General features: G+C 35.5%; 1 protein-coding gene across 2 annotated transcripts in view; it reads right to left on the minus strand.

Moving 5' to 3' along the window:
• The window catches only part of Rock1 (Rho associated coiled-coil containing protein kinase 1), a 97270-nt gene that overhangs the window by 30231 nt on the left and 48312 nt on the right, over positions 1-18727 (minus strand). For both annotated transcript variants that reach the window (XM_021215123.1, XM_029546727.1), the window contains exons 13-19: positions 18580-18628; positions 11171-11306; positions 9257-9348; positions 8915-9161; positions 4364-4470; positions 2902-3052; positions 1079-1239 (exon numbers count right to left, since the gene is read on the minus strand). In XM_021215123.1, the coding sequence (XP_021070782.1) occupies positions 1079-1239; positions 2902-3052; positions 4364-4470; positions 8915-9161; positions 9257-9348; positions 11171-11306; positions 18580-18628 (943 nt within the window). The remainder of the gene's footprint in view (positions 1-1078; positions 1240-2901; positions 3053-4363; positions 4471-8914; positions 9162-9256; positions 9349-11170; positions 11307-18579; positions 18629-18727) is intronic.

Raw genomic sequence — 18727 nt, forward strand, 5'->3', positions numbered from 1 at the left:
CCCTGGCTATCCTGGAACTCACTCTGTAGACCAGGCTGGCCTCGAACTCAGAAATCCACCTGCCTCTGCCTCCCAAGTGCTGGGATTAAAGGCATGTACCACCACTGACCAGCTGAGAAGAGGACTTTAAAAAATTTTTTTTAAATTAAAGAAAAAAGTTATTTTGCTTTATGTGTATGGTGTTTAGCCTACAGGTTATATCTGTGTATTATGTACATTCCTGGTGCCTGAAGAGGGTGCCGGATCCCTGGAAACTGGAGTTATAGATAACTGTGAGCTGCCATTGTGGGTCCTGGGTTCTTCTGAAGAGCAGTGGATGTCCTTAATATCTGAGTCATCTCCAGTTCCATCTTCCAAAGTTTCAATAAATAGTTATCCTGCTTGCTAGTTTATTTCTAATCTCTTTTTAGTCAATTCTATATACAAATACATTAATTTTCCTAAGACTGTTTTCACCTATACATTTCTGTACATTTTAAAAAGAACACCAGTTAGTTTATGACCGAAGTGTTAGCTCCATGTGATAGCTTTATCTTTTCTTTTTTTATCTCACTTCCTCTTATGTATGACTTACCTACTTTCTTACCAAGTAAACAATCTATACTGACTATCCGCCAAGACAAGTCTTGAAAACTACTTACAAATAAGTTCTAAAACTCAGATAGTAACCACCAACAAACGTTTTTTATCTTTTTATCAATAGTATTATAAACACATGTTTTCTATTAATGTAAGCCACTCCAAACAGTAGTTAATTTTTTTAATGCTTTTCTAAATAACACAGATACTCGTTTGGCTTTTGTTTTTTGTTTTTTTAAGCCAACAGTTTCTTCTAGGAGGAACTAAGACATTTTGATACAGTTACATGCACTGCTATAATACACAATGAAACAGGTCCTAGGGAGAGAATGTTTAATAGCTATTTGAAATGAAAATTGTTTAAGTGCTGGGATAATAGTATAAGCAGTGAACACATACTTCATTCAAATCTTCTGTGTTTCAAATATACACAAGAGTTCTCCAGTTACAACCTAGAATAGTTTCTCTTAAAAGATGGAAAAAATTAGCAGTGTCTTACTTCATCCTCCATCCTTTCTTTATTTTCAGTCAAATGTTCTAGCTTCTGCTGAGACTGTTTCAGGTCAACATCTAGCATAGAACATTGTTTCTCAGTCTCAACAATTCTATTTTCAGCCTTCTCTCGAGCTTCTCTCTCTTCCTTCAGCTTTTTCTCCATTTCTGCAACAGAAAAAAGTTACAAATATACATTTAAAGAGCACCTCAATATTTTTTACTTTAAATGGCCTGAAAAATGATCTTTAAAATCTGATTTATTCTACAACTGTAATAGATATTAATTACAAAAACTCTAAGGGCATTTGAGTAATTTGTGTAAGAATCTCTACAGAAACAGTGATAAGATATAAAAATAATTTTTAAAATGTCTCAATCTAGCCCTTGCCCAAAAAAGATGAAAAATTCAGTACCATTTAGACTAGAAGATTAAGGGTATAGTTGGAAAGAATAATTAAGAAATGAAATGAAGGTGAAGAATAGAAAAATTTGACTGTAGTAATTAATCTCTATCTTGCATTGGTCTGGAAGATTTTCAAAGAGGCTTAGAATAGGAATTCTGAGCAACTCAATAACAGGATTCTATGCAGAACTGTTCTTTCAATTATTATGAGAAGATTGTAGCCTTTACCAGGGTGCCTGATTCTAGAATATTGTAAGTTAAAATTTTTAGCGTTTCCATAGTCATACCAGTAGAGTTACATAGTTAAGTAAGCCTTTTTGCTATTCTTGGGGTCTGCTCTTGAGATGACAAAGTGGAAGTTCACTTTTTCCCTAACCTTATAAATTCAGCTGTACTAACAATCATTACCTAACTCCATTCTCTCCAATCTAACAGAAATTAATTTCAGTTATGTTTTGATTCTAGATACCTATCCTTGAGTTTCAGACTTACACACCAATTGAGTAATAGATCCATCTAGATAGCTATGTAATAAAATTACAAAAGTTGCTGTTTTGGAGAATGTGTTGAGATTTGAACTCAGAACCTCAAGCAGGCTAAGCACGTGTTCTGCCATTGAACCACATCTCTAGCCCCCAAACAACATATTGAAAGAGTTACTTTTCTCTACCCCAAATCACTTCTATCATCCTCTGTAAGATATGACCACTGATTCATTTGTTCTGACTGAACACCAGAGCCTTCCTTGCTTTCCTCCTTCCTCACTTTCCGTCCTCTCACATTCTGTGCTTCTCTGGATTCTGTTACCACCAGATCAGCCGACTTCCACTGTTCCTTTTTATGAAGCATTCTCCAGGTAACAAGAGTAGTCTTTTAAGAACACACACTAGAACTGTTGGAGATACTATAGTGGATTAACACTGATCTTTAAGGACATTCAAAATAATATTAAAACGAGCCAATTGGTTTGTCTACAGTGCAATTGTGACTGGAAGACATAAAGCAAAGTAAATATAAAAAAATGAGGCAAAAAAAGGAATTAAGTAACAATGAGGTCCAGAATGGATAGGGAAGAAAAATCTACGGATAGATTAAAAACTGGGAGAATAGAGTTCACTATCTTTGTTTTGTTTTAGACCCAAGCCCTATCCTTGAAACTGCCATCTTAGCTTTTCTAGAGTTTAGATTACAGGTGGGGGCCACCATGCTTAGTGTGAGTTCACTAACTTTTACAGTAAAGACAGAGTAGGTAAAGAAAAGAAACTATAAAAGGTAAATTTGTGCTAAAAGAGAAGATATAATAAAAGGTATTCTCTTCTCAGTTAACAATGTTTATTTATACTCTCTACCACAAAAGATCAAAATCAAATTTCTCTAAGTATTATTTAAAACTAATAAAAATATGCACATTAAGTGACACTTACCACACATGGCAACAGACTTTGCCTCTTCGATAGATTGGTGCTTGTCAGTTAGGCGTGCTTTGGTTACTTTATGTTCATTTACTTCTTGTTCTAACCTCTGTTGTATAGACTTGAGCTTGTAATTCAAATCTATCTCCAAATTATTCTTTTCCTAAGAAAATTGGAATGAGAGCCATGGAATATAATAAACTGTCCAAGAGGCACACAATTAAACCTTACATTCCTCAATATTCTACTGGAGATGAATACTTTTCTAATTACCCTTTCCTGAAGCATACACAATAGCTGATGTTCCCTGTGTTCCTGGGTATATTCAGAATAGTTTAAACTATAGTAACAAACTAATGGAACAATCTTTTCCAATCTTATTCCATTTTTTGACTAAAAAAACAAAAAAACAAAAAAAACTCTTAAAATGTAAGAATCCATATTTTTATCTAAATTCACATTTGCTTTCCTTTAAAAGATGAAGCATCTTGGGACTAGGTAGTGGAATGTTTATGTGAGAACAATAAGAATGGATTCCAGTCCTTTGAAAGTTTAGTCTTCTTCCTTTCATCATTTTTTCACATTTACATCAGCTTGGCTAACAAAAATTACTTTGTGACAGAACATGCCAAAGCAGTTGTTTTTAAAATCATTTTCCTACTGGTTGTAGTGCTGGACGCTGGTAGGATATGCTGAAGAAGCAGAGGCAGGAGGATAACAAGTTCAAAGCCAGCTTGGGCTAAAATCATTTTCCTAAGGGAGACACTGAAATTGAGACCTAGATCTGTAAAGTAATTGATACTTTCTTCAGCAAGGAAGGTAGTTATTTAACAGTTCCTTTAAATTCTTTAGCAGTGAATTTTTGACAAAAATCCTAAAGAAATGCAGAGCCCAGAAGGAAGACCCCACTGGGTATATATAGACACTTGCCACTAAGCCTAATGACCCTAGTTACAGCCCTGGAATCCATATGATAAAAGAAGAGAAATTCTCCTCCTGCCACTAAGTTGTCCTGACTCCAAAAATGTGCCATGATGCATGAGGGAGGGATGGAGGGAGGGAGGGAAGGACAGAGGGAGAGGATACAAAAGCCAATTACTTTGGTCTCTTATATTTTACTTTTTACTAGCAACATAGAATAAGCATGCATGGTGTGTTAGGGTCCAGTCCTTTTTCTCTTTGTATGATTTAACATTCAAGGGTTAATACCTTCCTCTTACCTATGTACAAATGAACTAAGAATAATTTTCTTATTAAAAGATTATTTCCAATATTACCAAAGTAATATAATTGCCTATTAAAAATCCATAGTACAAACAAAAATAATATGGTAACAAGATGCCAAACACATTATGCATATATTCCCATATACCAGGAAAACAATCACACAATAAAAAACAAACATTACAAATGAATGCTATAAAACTACCTTTGATAACCATAATATTCTACATTAGGACAGTAAGTCATTTACCTTTTCTGAATGATTAAGCATGTCTTGAGCCTCTTTTCTTTCTCCTTCCACTCTTTCAAGATTATGTTTGAGATGCTTCACCTCTTCTTGTAAAGATGTAATTCGTGCTATGACATGAGAAAAAAACGTTAAAACAAAACTAATTTGTGGTATTATGAATCAGAACTGTGATTATCTGTGAGTGAAGAGGTGGATGATGGAGGGATTTGATGGGACTAGTAGGTGTTTGTTAATGTTCAGTTTTGAATTTTTATTTTATGTATATGAATGTTTTGCCTGTATGTAGGTTATGCCCCACTTGTGTGCAGTGCTGATGAAGGCCAGAGAGGGCAATGGGTCTACTGGGATTGGAATTACAGATTACTGTAAACTGCCAGAAGGGTGCTGGTAACTTAACCTAGGTCCTTTTGCAAGAACAACAAACTGTTAACTCACTAGCCCAGTGGTTCTCCTTAACCTTCTCCTCCCCTCCACTCTACCAGACAGGGTTTCTCTGTGTAGCTAGTCCTGGCTGTCCTGAAACTCACTCTGCAGATCAGGCTGCCCTCAAACTCAGGATCCACCTGTCGCTACCTCAACCTTCTTAATGCTGTGATCCTTAAATACAGTTCCTCCTATGGTAACTGGCAACCATAAAATTATCATTGTTGCTACTTTGTAACTCTAATTTTGCTATTATGAATCTTAATGTAAATATCTATGGTTTCCAATGGTTTTAGGCAACCCTGGTAAAATAGTGATTCAACTCCAAAGGAGGCCATGAACTACAGGTTGAGAATCACTGGCCTAGAAAGACAGCCAAGGAAGAACAGGGATCATTCACTGAAAACACGATTGTCTCAAAGGAGGATGACTATAATTTCACCTGAGTTGAAGCAAGAGTGTTTGGGCTCAGCAGTTTAAGGCTACTTTACCATAATCAGTCAGACCTTGTCTCAAAACCAAATGAAGCACAAAACACAACAAAACCTCAAAAAAAAAAAAAAAAAAAAAAGATAAATAATTGGAAATAGCCTGTGTTCATAGATTGGGATAACTCTAAAATAGTGAGTAAAGACATTGTAGCACTCTTAAAATTCCAAAAGTTTGTTCTGCAGAAATAAAAAAGGTAATCAAAGAACAGCTAAAATAATATAATGGAAGAACAATAGTACTGAACAAATGAAATCCCTCAATTTCAGCCCCAAAACTACTATGGTCAAAATGTGGTCCTGACCTATGGCAAAAATATGTATCAACAAAAGAGACTTGAAAAAGCAGAAATGAGGTCATACACTGGAAGTGTATGTGTGCGTGTGTGTGTGTGTGTGTGTGTGTGTGCGCGCACGCATGTCAATCAGGTACACATCTGTGTGCAGGTGAGGGTAGAGGGTGTAAGCTGACACCAGGTGTCTTCCTGAATTGCTTCTCTACCTTGTTTTTTAAAAGACAGGTCTCTTACTGACATTGAAGTTCATCTACTTTATTTCAGCCAGATTGGCTGGCCAGTGAGCCCCTGGAGATCTGCGTGTCTCTCTCACCCCAGTACTAAGGTTACAGAAACATACTTTCCCCATGTTGTTTTTACATGGACCCTAAAGATTTGAACTCAGGTTCTCACACTTGCAATTTACCCACTATGCCACCTTCACAGGTGGCAAATTTTTCATTTATTAGAGGCAATTTTTTTCCTTTATTTTTTATTCACTCAAAATTTTTTTTTTCCCAATCTCAGGCATCTCTAGGCCGTTAATGATGAATGCTAGGTTAAGAACTCAACTACATCTTAGCCATGGACAATCAATACTTAACAAAAATGTCAAAAAAACATTTAAAGAGAAAAGGATAGAGCCTGAGGCCTCTGGCCTCCACAAGAGAGTATGTACACAGACTCTCTCTTGTGTACATGTGTGCGTGCACACAAACACACACACGGAGAAACGGCCTCTTTAATGGTCTTGAAACAACTGGTGGTATCAGACATTCAACATCATTAACTCTAGGAAATAAATTATAACCACAGTAGTATGTGAGCGCATTCCTATTCAGGCAGTTACCTAATTTTAACACCATGGAGAAAACAGAATCCTAATTTCTTGGTGAGGAAAATGCAATAGTTCAGCAACTGTAAAAAAAAAGTTTAGCAGTTCCAGAAAAGTTAAGCCCAGAATTACTACATGGCCCAGCAATTTCACACTTAAGTATACATTCAAAAGAATACAGATGGCATCCCAGCATTCAGGGAAGCAGAGGCTTCCTGAGTTCAAAGAGATAAAAGAAAATTTGGTGGCTTCCCATGGCTAGATGGTAGAGGAACAGAGAAAGACAATTTAATGGGTGAAAGATGTTTAGAAGTTAGTGAAAAAAATTTAGAACTAAATAGGGAAGACAGTTGTACAACCTACTGAATAAATGCTAGAAATAAAAAATTAGATGGGTACCATTTTGCAAATACCCAGGGAAAATGACTGGGCACCTACCAAAAGCTACCAATAAAAACAGCCAGATGTCACATGCTTCCTTACCTCTAACCATCACATCTAACAGGTTGTCTTGTTCAAGCTCTAAATGAGACACATGGAGTCACTAGACAGGTCAAGCTTTTAGATTTAAATCCCAATTTAAACTGCTATGAGTTTGGGATAGCTTACTAAACTATATATTTGGGCACAAACAGCAATTTCAGAATGGGGTACCCTCAATCTTTAAAAGGCAGCGGATTTCTGAGTTCTTGGGACAGCCAGGGATACATACTGAGAAGGTTTCAAACAAAACAAAAAACTCAAAATGGGACTTTAAGTTAAAAAACAAAACAAAACAATCAATGAAAAAGGGACAAATCTAATAAATCATACTATAAAGTTTTCTTAGCTTTCACCAATACTTAAAAGATTCTGTTAAAAGAAAAAACAATTAATAAACACGATTATTGGGGGTTGGTTTGGGTTTGTTTGTTTTGTTTTGTTTTGCTATGTCTTCTAATGCTAAATACTGGCCTCCAAGGTCTAGTTGTCACCAGGGATGAAGAAATCTTCACCAAGTGAATGCCATGTAACCTAGCTCCTTAAAACTATTGGTTGAATAAAGATGCCCACAATCTGTAGCTGGGCAACAAAGAGGTAGGCAGAATCTAGGTTCCCAGGAATTGGGGGCTGAGGAAGTACCACAGAGGGAAGAGAGAAGGTGGAGAGAGAGGACACCAACAGGTAAACAACTGAGGGCTGGCAAATCGGAATAAAAGCAGCCCAGAAGAAACATGGCAAGTCATATCTCAGGGTTATTAGCAGGGTAAATAGACATTACAGCATAGAGGATAGTTATCTGCACAACTCTTATGCTTTAATATAAAAGGTTTGCATATTTTATCTGGAAACTGAATGATCTAAGGAATGGTAGAAACCCCAATTGAGATTAAACTTAAACATATACTATAACACGTGATGGTGGTGGAAAATTTGGAACCAAGCAGTCCAAAGCTTAGTCATAAGCAAAAGATAACAAACATTAACAATTTTAAGAACTGGAAGGATTTATGGAATTAATACTTGACCAATAAGATTTTCACATGGCTAATTTGCTGTATAAAAGCAGTAAGAAAAACTAGACTTAAACTAGTGTGAGGCTTTCCCAGTAATTTCAAAGAGCCTCCTTTCTTGGCTATATATATCTTGACCTATTTTAAGCCTGGTGCCTGAAAGATAAGACTGCACAACTCTCTTCAGCTATGAGCCAATGGGAACTCCTCATTTCTGTTTCCATAGTCACAAAAACTGACCTGACCCCTGTCCACAGAATTATAGCTAATCATCAAGTCTCATGAGACCCAAAATCTGTTCCCTTCCATGACTAAGGTTAAAACATACTCCCCTCTTGTCCTCCAGCCCAGGCTTTTCTTGAAAGGCCTAGCAATTTTCATGTGTCTTTTGTATAGATAGTGTGGGTGCTGGTACTGAACAGCAACAAAACCCAGGAAAATATCTGGGAAGTGAAGGCAGTTATCTTTGGAAAACAAACCAAATGGTAGCAACCTTTTTAAACTGTTCCTTTTATTCACTGTCACTTATGTTTAATCTGCTTTTTAGTTAAACAAAGAATGCTAAAAATAACTAATCCCAACCTTTCCTATTACCCTGGTCTTTTTGGTAAGGGGCACAGAAAGTAGGATGATGGTTAGAGACCACTGCAAGAAGGAAGGAATCAGAGTTATTATATAACAGGTACCATTTAGTTTGGAGTGACTAAAATGGTTGGGAGATTTGTGGAAAGATGCACAGTAATGTTGAATGTATTTAATGTCACTGAAATACACACTTAAAAATGTTTAAAATGGGGTTGGCAGGATGGCTCTGACGGTAAAGGGCTAACCATGCAAGCCTACCAACCTGAGCTCAATACCTAGAAACCAGGTGAAGATAGAGAGAAAGAGTTAGTTCTACCAAGTTTTTTTTTGACCACCCATATGTGCTACAATGGCAACACACCACACACCTCACAATAATAACATATACAATAAAACAAAAACTTACAATGGTAAATTTTGTGACATATACTTCACATAAGAAAAAGTATTACCTTGAAGGTCTCCAATCATCTCAGAATCATGCCCTCTGTCTCTTCGCTCAGCTTCCAATACAGCTTGCAGTTGGTAGTAATCCTTGTCTGCTTGTGACTTGGAATTCTCTAAAATTCTGTTTCTTTCCTGTAATTCTCTGTTCAGGGACTCTAGCTGACTAATTGACTTGCTCATCTCTGTGTGACTCTTCCTTAATCTTACAGCTGTGTCTGATTCTGTCCTAAGTAAGTCATTCGCTTCTTCTAACTATTAAAAAAAAAAAAAGAAAGAAGTTTGACCAAACATGATCATGTTTCTTTTAATTAACTATAATTTTAAAAGAATCCTGATGAAGAACTGACCTGCTTCTGTAACTGTGTCAGCTTCTCATTAGCAAGCTGTGAGCTCTGACTTGCTTTCCGTAAGTCTTCCAACTGGTCCTTTAATGTAGAAACTAGGGAGTCAAAGATTATGCAGAAATTACAGATTTTGTTAGAAAAAAATACATCTTTTTAATAATAAAATTTATTCTTAGACCCAACGATCAGTGAAATTAGGTCCATTCCCACTCCCAAAACAAATTCTATCTTACAAGTTCTTATATCCTAAATCTATCAAAAAGTAGAGCGTGGTTTTACAGTATAAAGTAAAATAGCTTTGTTTCCAATACTAGTATTCCAAATTCTTTTATTGCCTTCATGGGACCAATCTAATGGTGTAATAGTACAAAGCTACTTTTGCCGAGCGCCCCACCCCAACCTCCCAGGGGTGATTTGATATTCGCTGCAGGCTCTAATTCAATGCAAGAGCTCAAATTATTCTCCTGCCTTAACTCCGGAGTGCTGGGATATAGGAATGTACCACCAAACGTAGTTATAAGGCTAGTTCTTTAATATTAAACATTAAAATTACTTGAATAATTCAGTATTTTTAAAGTGGTACAAAAATCAAAAGATAGTAAATGGTAGAATAACGAGTATTCTTCTCTAGTTTTTTCTCCCTTAACTGATTTTTCTCCTACAACTACTGTTCTTCCTTCTTAGGTGAATCTATGAATCAATATCCTAAAATGAAACCAAACATATCATATATATGTTTTCACATGTGTATCTATAGAAATATATGCATATTTAGTAATATGCTTTTTCTTTTGTTAAGCTGTGTATTTTTATGACAGATATTCCAATATATATTATATCACTGAATACATTGTTTATACTTTATGAAGAGCCTTGTATATACATAAGATTGCATACATATAAATACATATATAAAATAAACTAGAATTAAAATGATTCTTATCAAATGACATTAAAAAAAAAACTTTTAAATGTAATATAATTACAATACTGGCATGAAAATATAAAATTCTAGCCAAAGATGGTGGCACATGCCTTTAATCCTAGCACTTGGAAGATAGAAGCAGATGGGTCTTTGTGAATTCCAGGCTAGCCTGAGCTACTACTCAGGGGTGGGAATGTGGCAACTCTAGCTTAACTGTAATCAAATGAGCTGCCTTTTAGAAATGTCTTATAGACTTACTGCTTTCTTCTTTCTTTCTTTCTTTCTTTTTCTTTCTTTCTTTCTTTCAGATTTATTTATTTATTATATTTAAGTACACTGTAGCTGTCTTCAGACACTCCAGAAGAGGGCGTCAGATCTTGTTAAGGATGGTTGTGAGCCACCATGTGGTTGCTGGGATTTGAACTCTGGACCTTCTGAAGAGCAGTCGGGTGCTCTTACCTACTGAGCCATCTCACCAGCCCAGACTTACTGTTTTCTACACCATAATTTAAATAGAAATCTCTGGAGTTTGGGTATGAATGTCCTGTTTTTAAGTTTTTGGTGTGTGCAGAGTGTGTGCAGAGGCCAGAAGAGGGTGCTGGATGCCCTGAAACTGGAATTACAAGTGGTTGGTTGTCACTTTATGGGTGCTGAGAATTGAACCTGGGTCCTCTTAAAAAACAGCCAGTGCTCTTTCTTCACTACAGAATCATCTCCTCAGCCCTGATATTTATGGTCTTCAATGATTCTCACATGATTCAGGTATGAACATAATTGTACCAATCATGATCTTAGATAAATAACACTTACAGGCTTTAGTTATAAATGTAACTGAAGATTTGGGTTATTTAATTCATCTGTATATATTATTGTAGTTAAGACAACCTCATGATAAAGACAGTTCAATATTAAACAAAAATCTGGGGGCTACAGTTATAGCTCAGTGGTAGTGTCTACTGAGATAGTCCAACATTTTCAAAAGAACAATTTACCTTCATTTTCTATATTTCTTCTCTTCTCATTTTCCTGTTCCACTTTTCTTTGGTACTCATTAATTCTATGTTGTAGCAACATCTTTTCTTTCTCAATTTGAGACACTGCAGACTCTAGATTTCGTCTTTGATTCCCCTAAAATTATAATTACAACAGTTACAATTGACACACAGTTCAGGGAGTACTTTGCTCTTTTAAAATATTTCAGATGAAATCTTAAGATCCATTTTTTGCTTAAAATCAGGTAGTATATTCTGTTCTTTTCAGTTGTGCTTATGTGTACACAGTACATGTGTGTGTGTATGGGGGTGGGGTGGGTGGAGACTGGCAGCCACTGTCAAGTGCCTTCCTCTATTGTTTCTCTTCTATATCACTTGAGATATGGTCTCTCACTGAACCTGTGGCACACCAACTGACAAGACTGGTTGGCAGTGGGTTTTAGGGCCTACTTGTCTCTGCAATACTTTCCCTTGATATGGTTACAGTCATGCTCAACCATGTCCTCAGACCCAGGTAGTACACTTTACTTTCTATTAATTAAATACATTGTATACAACAAACAATAATATTGAGTATTTAGAGAATCAAATGATATATAAAAAATTAGTCAACTTTTTTATTCATATCCTTTCATATCCTAAAACTATCATAAATGAGTATTTAATACTATTCATAACTGAGAATCCTATATCTAATACTGAATACTAAATTGTTTCAAAACATACGAAATATTCTTTGGAGTTAAACATAGCCAAAAAGCATAAAATATTAAAAATGAATCATTAAGAAATATATTCAAAAGTCCTTATATGATACCACCTGACATAGTGAGAGAGTATTTAAAAAGCATTATATATCTGTGTACACTGTCTAACAATCAGTTTACTTAAAAAAAAGATTATCAGGGTTTCCTTGAGAGAAATTATTTTATCAGTAAGTATATTTTAAAATTTTCAAAATAGCAAAAATTCTTTGAAGTTAAGCATTAACAAAATGCTAATTTCAAGCACAGTGAGAAAAATTATCAACAAAATCTTCATGTTTGTAGAACATGATTTTAATATTTTCAACTGTTAATACTCAACAAAGAGAATAATTATTTTAAGATATATTTTGTTGTTATATCTCCCTTTTCATTTCTGATTTTACTAATTTGGATACTGTTTCTACACCCTCTAGTTAGTCTGGCTAAGGGTTTATCTATCTTCCTGATTTTCTCCAAGAACCAGCTCTTGATTTTATTGATTCTTTGTACAGTTCTTTTTGTTTCTACTTGGTTGATTTCAGCCCTGAGTTTGATTATTTCCTGCCGTGTACTCCTCATGGGTGTATTTACTTCTTTTTGTTCTAGAGCTTTCAGGTGTGCTGTCAAGCTGCTAGTGTAAGCTCTCTCCAGTTTCTTTTTGGAGGCACTTAGAGCTATGAGTTTTCCTCTTATCACTACTCTCACTATTTCTCATAAATCTGGGCATGATGTGTCTTCATTTTCATTAAATTCTAAAAAGCCTTTAATTTATTTATTTATTCCTTGACCAAGTTTATCATTGAGTAGAGCATTGTTCAGCTTCCACATAGTATGTGTGCTTTCCATTGTTTTTGTTGGTATTTAAGACCAGCCTTAGTCCGTGGTGATCTAATAAGATGCATGTTTTGTGACCACTTATATGGTCAGTTTTGGAGAAGGTACCGTGAGGTGCTGAGAAAAAGTATTCTTTGCTTTAGGATGAAATGTTCTATAAGTATCTGTTGGATCCATTTGTTTCATAACTTCTGTTAGTTTCACTGGGTCTCTATTTTCTGTCTGCATAATCTGTCCATTGCTGAGACTGGGGTGTTAAAGTCTCCCACTATTATTGTGTGGGGTGCAATATGTGCTTTGAGCCTTAGTAAAATGTTTCTTTTATGAATGTGGCTGCCCTTGCATTTGGAGCACAGATGTTCAGAATTGAGAGTTCATCTTGGTAAATTTTTCCTTTGACCAGTATGAAGTTTCCTTGCTTATCTTTTTTTGATAACTTTTGGTTGAAAGTTGATTTTATTCGATATTAGAATGCCTACTCCAGCTTGTTTTTTGGGGCCTTTTGCTTAGAAAATTGTTTTCCAACCTTTTACTCTGAAATAGTGTCTGTCTTTGTCACTGAGGTGCATTTCCGGGATGCAGCAAAATGCTGGGCCCTGTTTACGTATCCAGTATGTGAGTCTATGCCTTTTTTTGGGGGGATTGAGTCCTTTGATGTTAAGAGAGATTAAGGAAAAGTGATTGTTACTTCCTGTTATTTTTGTTGTGAGAGGTAGAATTATGTTTGTGTTGAAAGAGTCTTGCTTTTTCTAGGGTGTAGTTTCCCTCGTATTGGTGTTTTCCATCTATTATCCTTTGTAGGGTTGGATTTATGGAAAGATATTGTGTAAATTTAGTTTTGTCATGGAATATCTTGGTTTCTCTGTCTATGGTGATTCAGAGTTTTGCTGGGTATAGTAACCTGGGCTGGCATTTGTGTTATCTCTTAGGGTCTGTATGACATCTGCTCAGGATTTTCTAGCTTTCATAGTCTCTGTTGAGAAGTTTGGTCTAACTCTGATAGGTCTGCCTTTATATATTACTTGATCTTTTTCCCTTAATGCTTTTAATATTCTTTCTTTGTTCTGTGCATTTGGTGTTTTGACTATTATGTGACAGGAAGAATTTCTTTTCTTGTCCAATCTATTTTGAGTTCTGCAGGCTTCTTGTATGTTCATGGGCATCTCTTTCATTAGGTTAGGGAAGTTTTCTTCTATAATTTTGTTGAAATTGGGAATCTTCACTCTCTTCTATACCTATTATCCTTAGGTTTGATCTTCTCATCGTGTCCTGGATTTCCTGGATGTTTTAGGTTAGGAGCTTTTTGCCTTTTGCCTTTTCTTTGACTGCTGTGTCAATGTTTTCTGTGGTATCTTCTGCACCTGAGTCTCTCTTCTATCTCTTGTATTCTGTTGGTGATGCTTGCATCTATGACTCCCGATATCTTTCCTAGGTTTTCTAACTCTAGTGTTGTCTCCCTTTGTGATTTCTTTATTGTTTCTATTTTCATTTTTATGTCTTGGATGGTTTTGTTCATTTCCTTCACCTGTTTGACTGTGTTCTTCTGTAATTAAGGGATTTTTGTGTTTCTTCTTTAAGGGCTTCTGTTTATGTGTGTTCTCCTGTACCTCTTTAAGGGAGTTATTTATGTCCTTTTTAAAGTCCCCTATCATCAACCATCATAAGAAGTGATTTAAGATCCAAATCTTGCTTTTTCTGGTGTAATGGTGTATCCAGGACTTGGTATGGTGGGAAAATTGGGCTTTGATGATGCCAAGTAACCTTGGTTCCTATTGCTTATGTTCTTACACTTGCCTCCCACCATGTGATTATCTTTAGTGCTACCTGCCCTCGCTATATGTGACTGGAGCCTGCCCTTCCTGTGATTCTGGTTGTGCCAGAATTCCTCAGAGTTCAGTTGTTTCTGTGATCCTGTGATCCTGAGATCCTGGTATGACCAAGCTCTTGGGATCCTGTGGTCCTGGATGTGTCAGAGCTCCTGAGATGGGAGCTTCTTCTGGGTCTTGTGGGATTGGCTGCAGAGCTCACACACAAGGTCTGCTCAGGGCACTGGCCCAGACAGGAAGGAACCTGTCGGGTGGAGTTCCTGGGTGCCGAGTCCCACTGGTCCCAGGTACTTCTGGTGCTGATGCATGTGTGTCCTCCTCACCTCTGATCGTATAATCCTCTGGATCGTAAACTCTAGTGACAGCTTTGTAGTAACAGATAAAACATGTCTTACAAAGTAAGACTCATCCTTGAATTAGACAGATCTACCCTCTGTGTCTGAACCACTATCACTAGTATTGCCACATTTTTGTTGCTTAGTTTTTGTATTTAAAATGTGACATTAGGAAATTCCCCTTTACTGTGTGATTTTTCTACATCTTCCTATCTATAAGTAAATGGTATCTTATCAGAAAGATTTGTAGAGGTGATATAGATCTCCATAGTAGTTCACCTTCTCTAAGATTTTGTCATTTTAACTTTAAAATTCAGTGTGCATGTGTAGTCTGAGTACAACTCTTGGGAATCCATTTCCTCCTGCCACTTATAGGATGTAGGGTGGTACTTGGGTTATCAGGCCTACATACAAGGGCCTCTTCCTACTGAGTCACCTCTTTTAACTCTTAATCTAACTTGAAACTGAGTACTACGGCATTCCTTATAAACATGAGTCACCAACTCAAAGCTCTTAAAAGCTTTATACTTTTATATTTGTTTAAATCTACTATTAAGTTAATAATCACAAAGTATGACACGTTTAGGTTCAGATCTTGGCCCACAATTGCTCCAGTACTATTTGCTGAAGAATTACCTCTCTTCCACCAAAATGCTTTTGCAATTTTGTCACAGGTCGACCATAACTGTGTGGGTTTCTTTCTTTCTTTTTCTTTTCTTTTTTTTTTTTTAAAAAAGATGTATTTATGATGTATACAGCATTCTGCTTGCATGTATGTCTATGGGCCAGAAGAGAGCACAAGATCTCATTATAGATGGTTACGAGCCACCAGGTGGTTGCTGGGAATTGAACTCAGGACCTCTGAAAGAGCAGCTAATATTCTTAACCTCAGGGTCATCTCGCCAGTCCCATGTAGGCTTTATTTCTGTTCTTCATTCTATTTTCCTAATCTACAGTCTTAAGTCAATATCATGCAGTTTTGATCACTATAGTTGTGATTTATCTAAACACATCATTGTCTCTCTTGCATAAAACACATAGACAGGTTTACCTCTTTCTCTCTGATCCATTTTTGGTTATATGTCCTGACTACAAGTTCTAGTACTAGCTGAATAATGATGAGATGAGAGATGATGTGCTTTTTGTTAGTAACAGACCTCAGGGGAAGTACTTACTCTTTGATAATAAGATATGAAGTAAAATATACGTTTTGTATATGCTATTTATCAACTTTGGTTTTCTGGAAATTTTTCTGTGAATGGATACTGCATTTTATCTAATGCCTTTTCTGTATCAACTGATAGGATCATTTGGTTTCTCTTCTTTAGACTTAATATAATGAATTAGGTGACTTATTTTAAAATATTAAATGAATCCTGCATCTCTGAAATAAACTACAGTTAGATAGGTTATCTGAGATCCATGTTAGTACTTTGCTAAAGATTTTGTAGTTGTAAGTGATCATGTTCTCTAGTTTTCTCGAGTTCATGTAAGGTTATTATTCTAACAAAATGAATTAGGAAATGTTCATATTTTGACGTGTTGTAAATTATTTGCAGAATACGGTCATTTAGATTCACTTTTTTGTGCAGGTGGGAAAGAGTTTTAAAGTCATGGATTTACTTTCCTTAGAGTTATATATAGCTAATGAAATGATACACACTGAGTTGTGGCATGTTGGATATTTTAAGCAATTCATTTAATTCACTTAAATGACATGTTTAGAGTTGTTAAATCATTCCCTCACAACTACCTTTTTATTCCTGACTGATTCTATCTTTTTTCCTTTGTCAATCTTGCCAGAGATCTGCCAATTCTGTGGATCTTTTCAAACAAGTTCTTTTGTTCCGCCCACTATCTTCCATGACATTTCCAATTGCAGTGACCTCTATATACCCTTTTCACTGTTTTTGTTAAGACTCGTCATTATCAACTTTTCTTCTTCTAATAGGAACATGTATGCTATATAATCTTTCCTTTAGTCACTGTGTTAAATGCATCTCACAAATTTTGATTTTGTATTTTTTCTTCATTTTTCTTATATTTGATTATGTATTTTTAATGATGAAAAGCTTTACATTTTTTGAAACATAAAAGCTTGAAAATATAATCACCATTCTAATGAATTTTTATCCCTTTGAGAGTGCCTCTTTTTCTCATTTGACTTTCACATGTTCACTTTTCCTTCTATCTATCTGTTACTCACTGTGGTCTGATTATATTTTGGTCAGGACACACTATCATTCTGATTCCTTTAAGTATACTTTACAGCACAGGACAAGACCTATCTTGGTCTTGGTATGTGGTCCTTAAGCACTTGAAAAGAATGTGCATTCTGCCACGATTGAACAGATGTTAATGATGTAGTTGTGTCCTATAAAGTCTGATCTTGATATTTTGAGGCAATGAAATGAGGGGCCCATATTCCTACTATTTATTTTATGTTCTAAGACAGGGTTTGATGTGTTCCAGGCCAGCCCTAAACTTGCTACATACTTGAAGATGAGCTTGAACTTTTGTTCTTCCAGCCTCCATTTCCCAGGCCTGAGGATGATAAGTATGTGCCAACATCTCTAGTTAAGAGGTCATGAGAATTCAGGCTACTCAAGCACTCTTATTAACTCAGAAACCTGGGTGTGTCTTAGAAATCAAGTACCCCCTGCTTTCTTCACACTTTTAAGGATCTTCTCGCATTTGTTTTACATTTAATGTATAGGAATGTTAGCTGTACTTAGTGATAGAAGAGGAAACAGTACTTTCACTTTGCCTCTCTTTAAGTAGGACTATATTAATTTAATAATTAAGACTTTTCTCTTGATCTTGAATTCAGAATGAGGAGTAACTTAAACATATAGTGTATCTTAATTTAGGATTGATTCCTTAAACAATCAGAATGAAATATAAAGTGCTAATAACTTAAGACTACATTCATACTGAAGCTAATAGAAAAAAGTTGTCACAGTCTTTAGATGACTACATTTATATCCTAAAGTCACAAATTAAAGAGAAAAACATTACTAACAGATATAATTATCCCAGGGAAGAAACTGGACAACATAAAATTTATCAAAGATTAAATCTAAAAAGACAAGGGATATTTACATTAGAAGAAGACTACAGAGATTTTCTATTTCTGTCTAAGGGAGTCATCACATACACTAGAAAGTTAACTAAGGCTAAAAATGTATTATATATTTGTGCACAAACACCTATCAGGAAATACTGTTTCTCTGCTAATTAAGCCAAGCTGGAAGGAAATCATAGAACACATGAATACTTCCCACCTCAATCCTAAGCCCTATTAATCATGTGGTATTAGGTCTATATCAATCATCTGACATATTTCTTTTTCTTCCCAGTCTGCCTTTCTGACACAGTTGCAGCTTCCATTATAGATCTCTTGCTGCTTTTTTGTTTTTCAACTATCAGGAACCACAAAGTTGAAAATCATGTACTAAAGTTTCTACATGGTTTTAGAATAAAGTTATACAAAGGGAACTAAAGTACTGTAAACTTGAAGCTGGAGTCTAAGGTAAAATTTTTATCTTCATTTCCCATTATATTTTATGATTTCAAATGAAATTTCCTCTAGAAATGTACCAAAGTGAAGGAAAGTGATACAAAGAAAAATTATGTGTACTTGGTTAATTAAAAAGATTAAAAAGTACCTCTTCATCCAATTCTTTCATTATCTTGTCTAGTTTTAAGTTTGAAGTTCTGTAAAAACAACAAAAAAAAATACAGATTATAAATCCATTTATTTCTATTACCCAGTGTTAATACCAACAGTCTTTACTTAATTAAAAAAAAAAAAAA

The sequence above is a fragment of the Mus pahari genome, chromosome 15, assembly GCF_900095145.1.
Source record: "Mus pahari chromosome 15, PAHARI_EIJ_v1.1, whole genome shotgun sequence".
Classification (NCBI taxonomy): domain Eukaryota; kingdom Metazoa; phylum Chordata; class Mammalia; order Rodentia; family Muridae; genus Mus; species Mus pahari.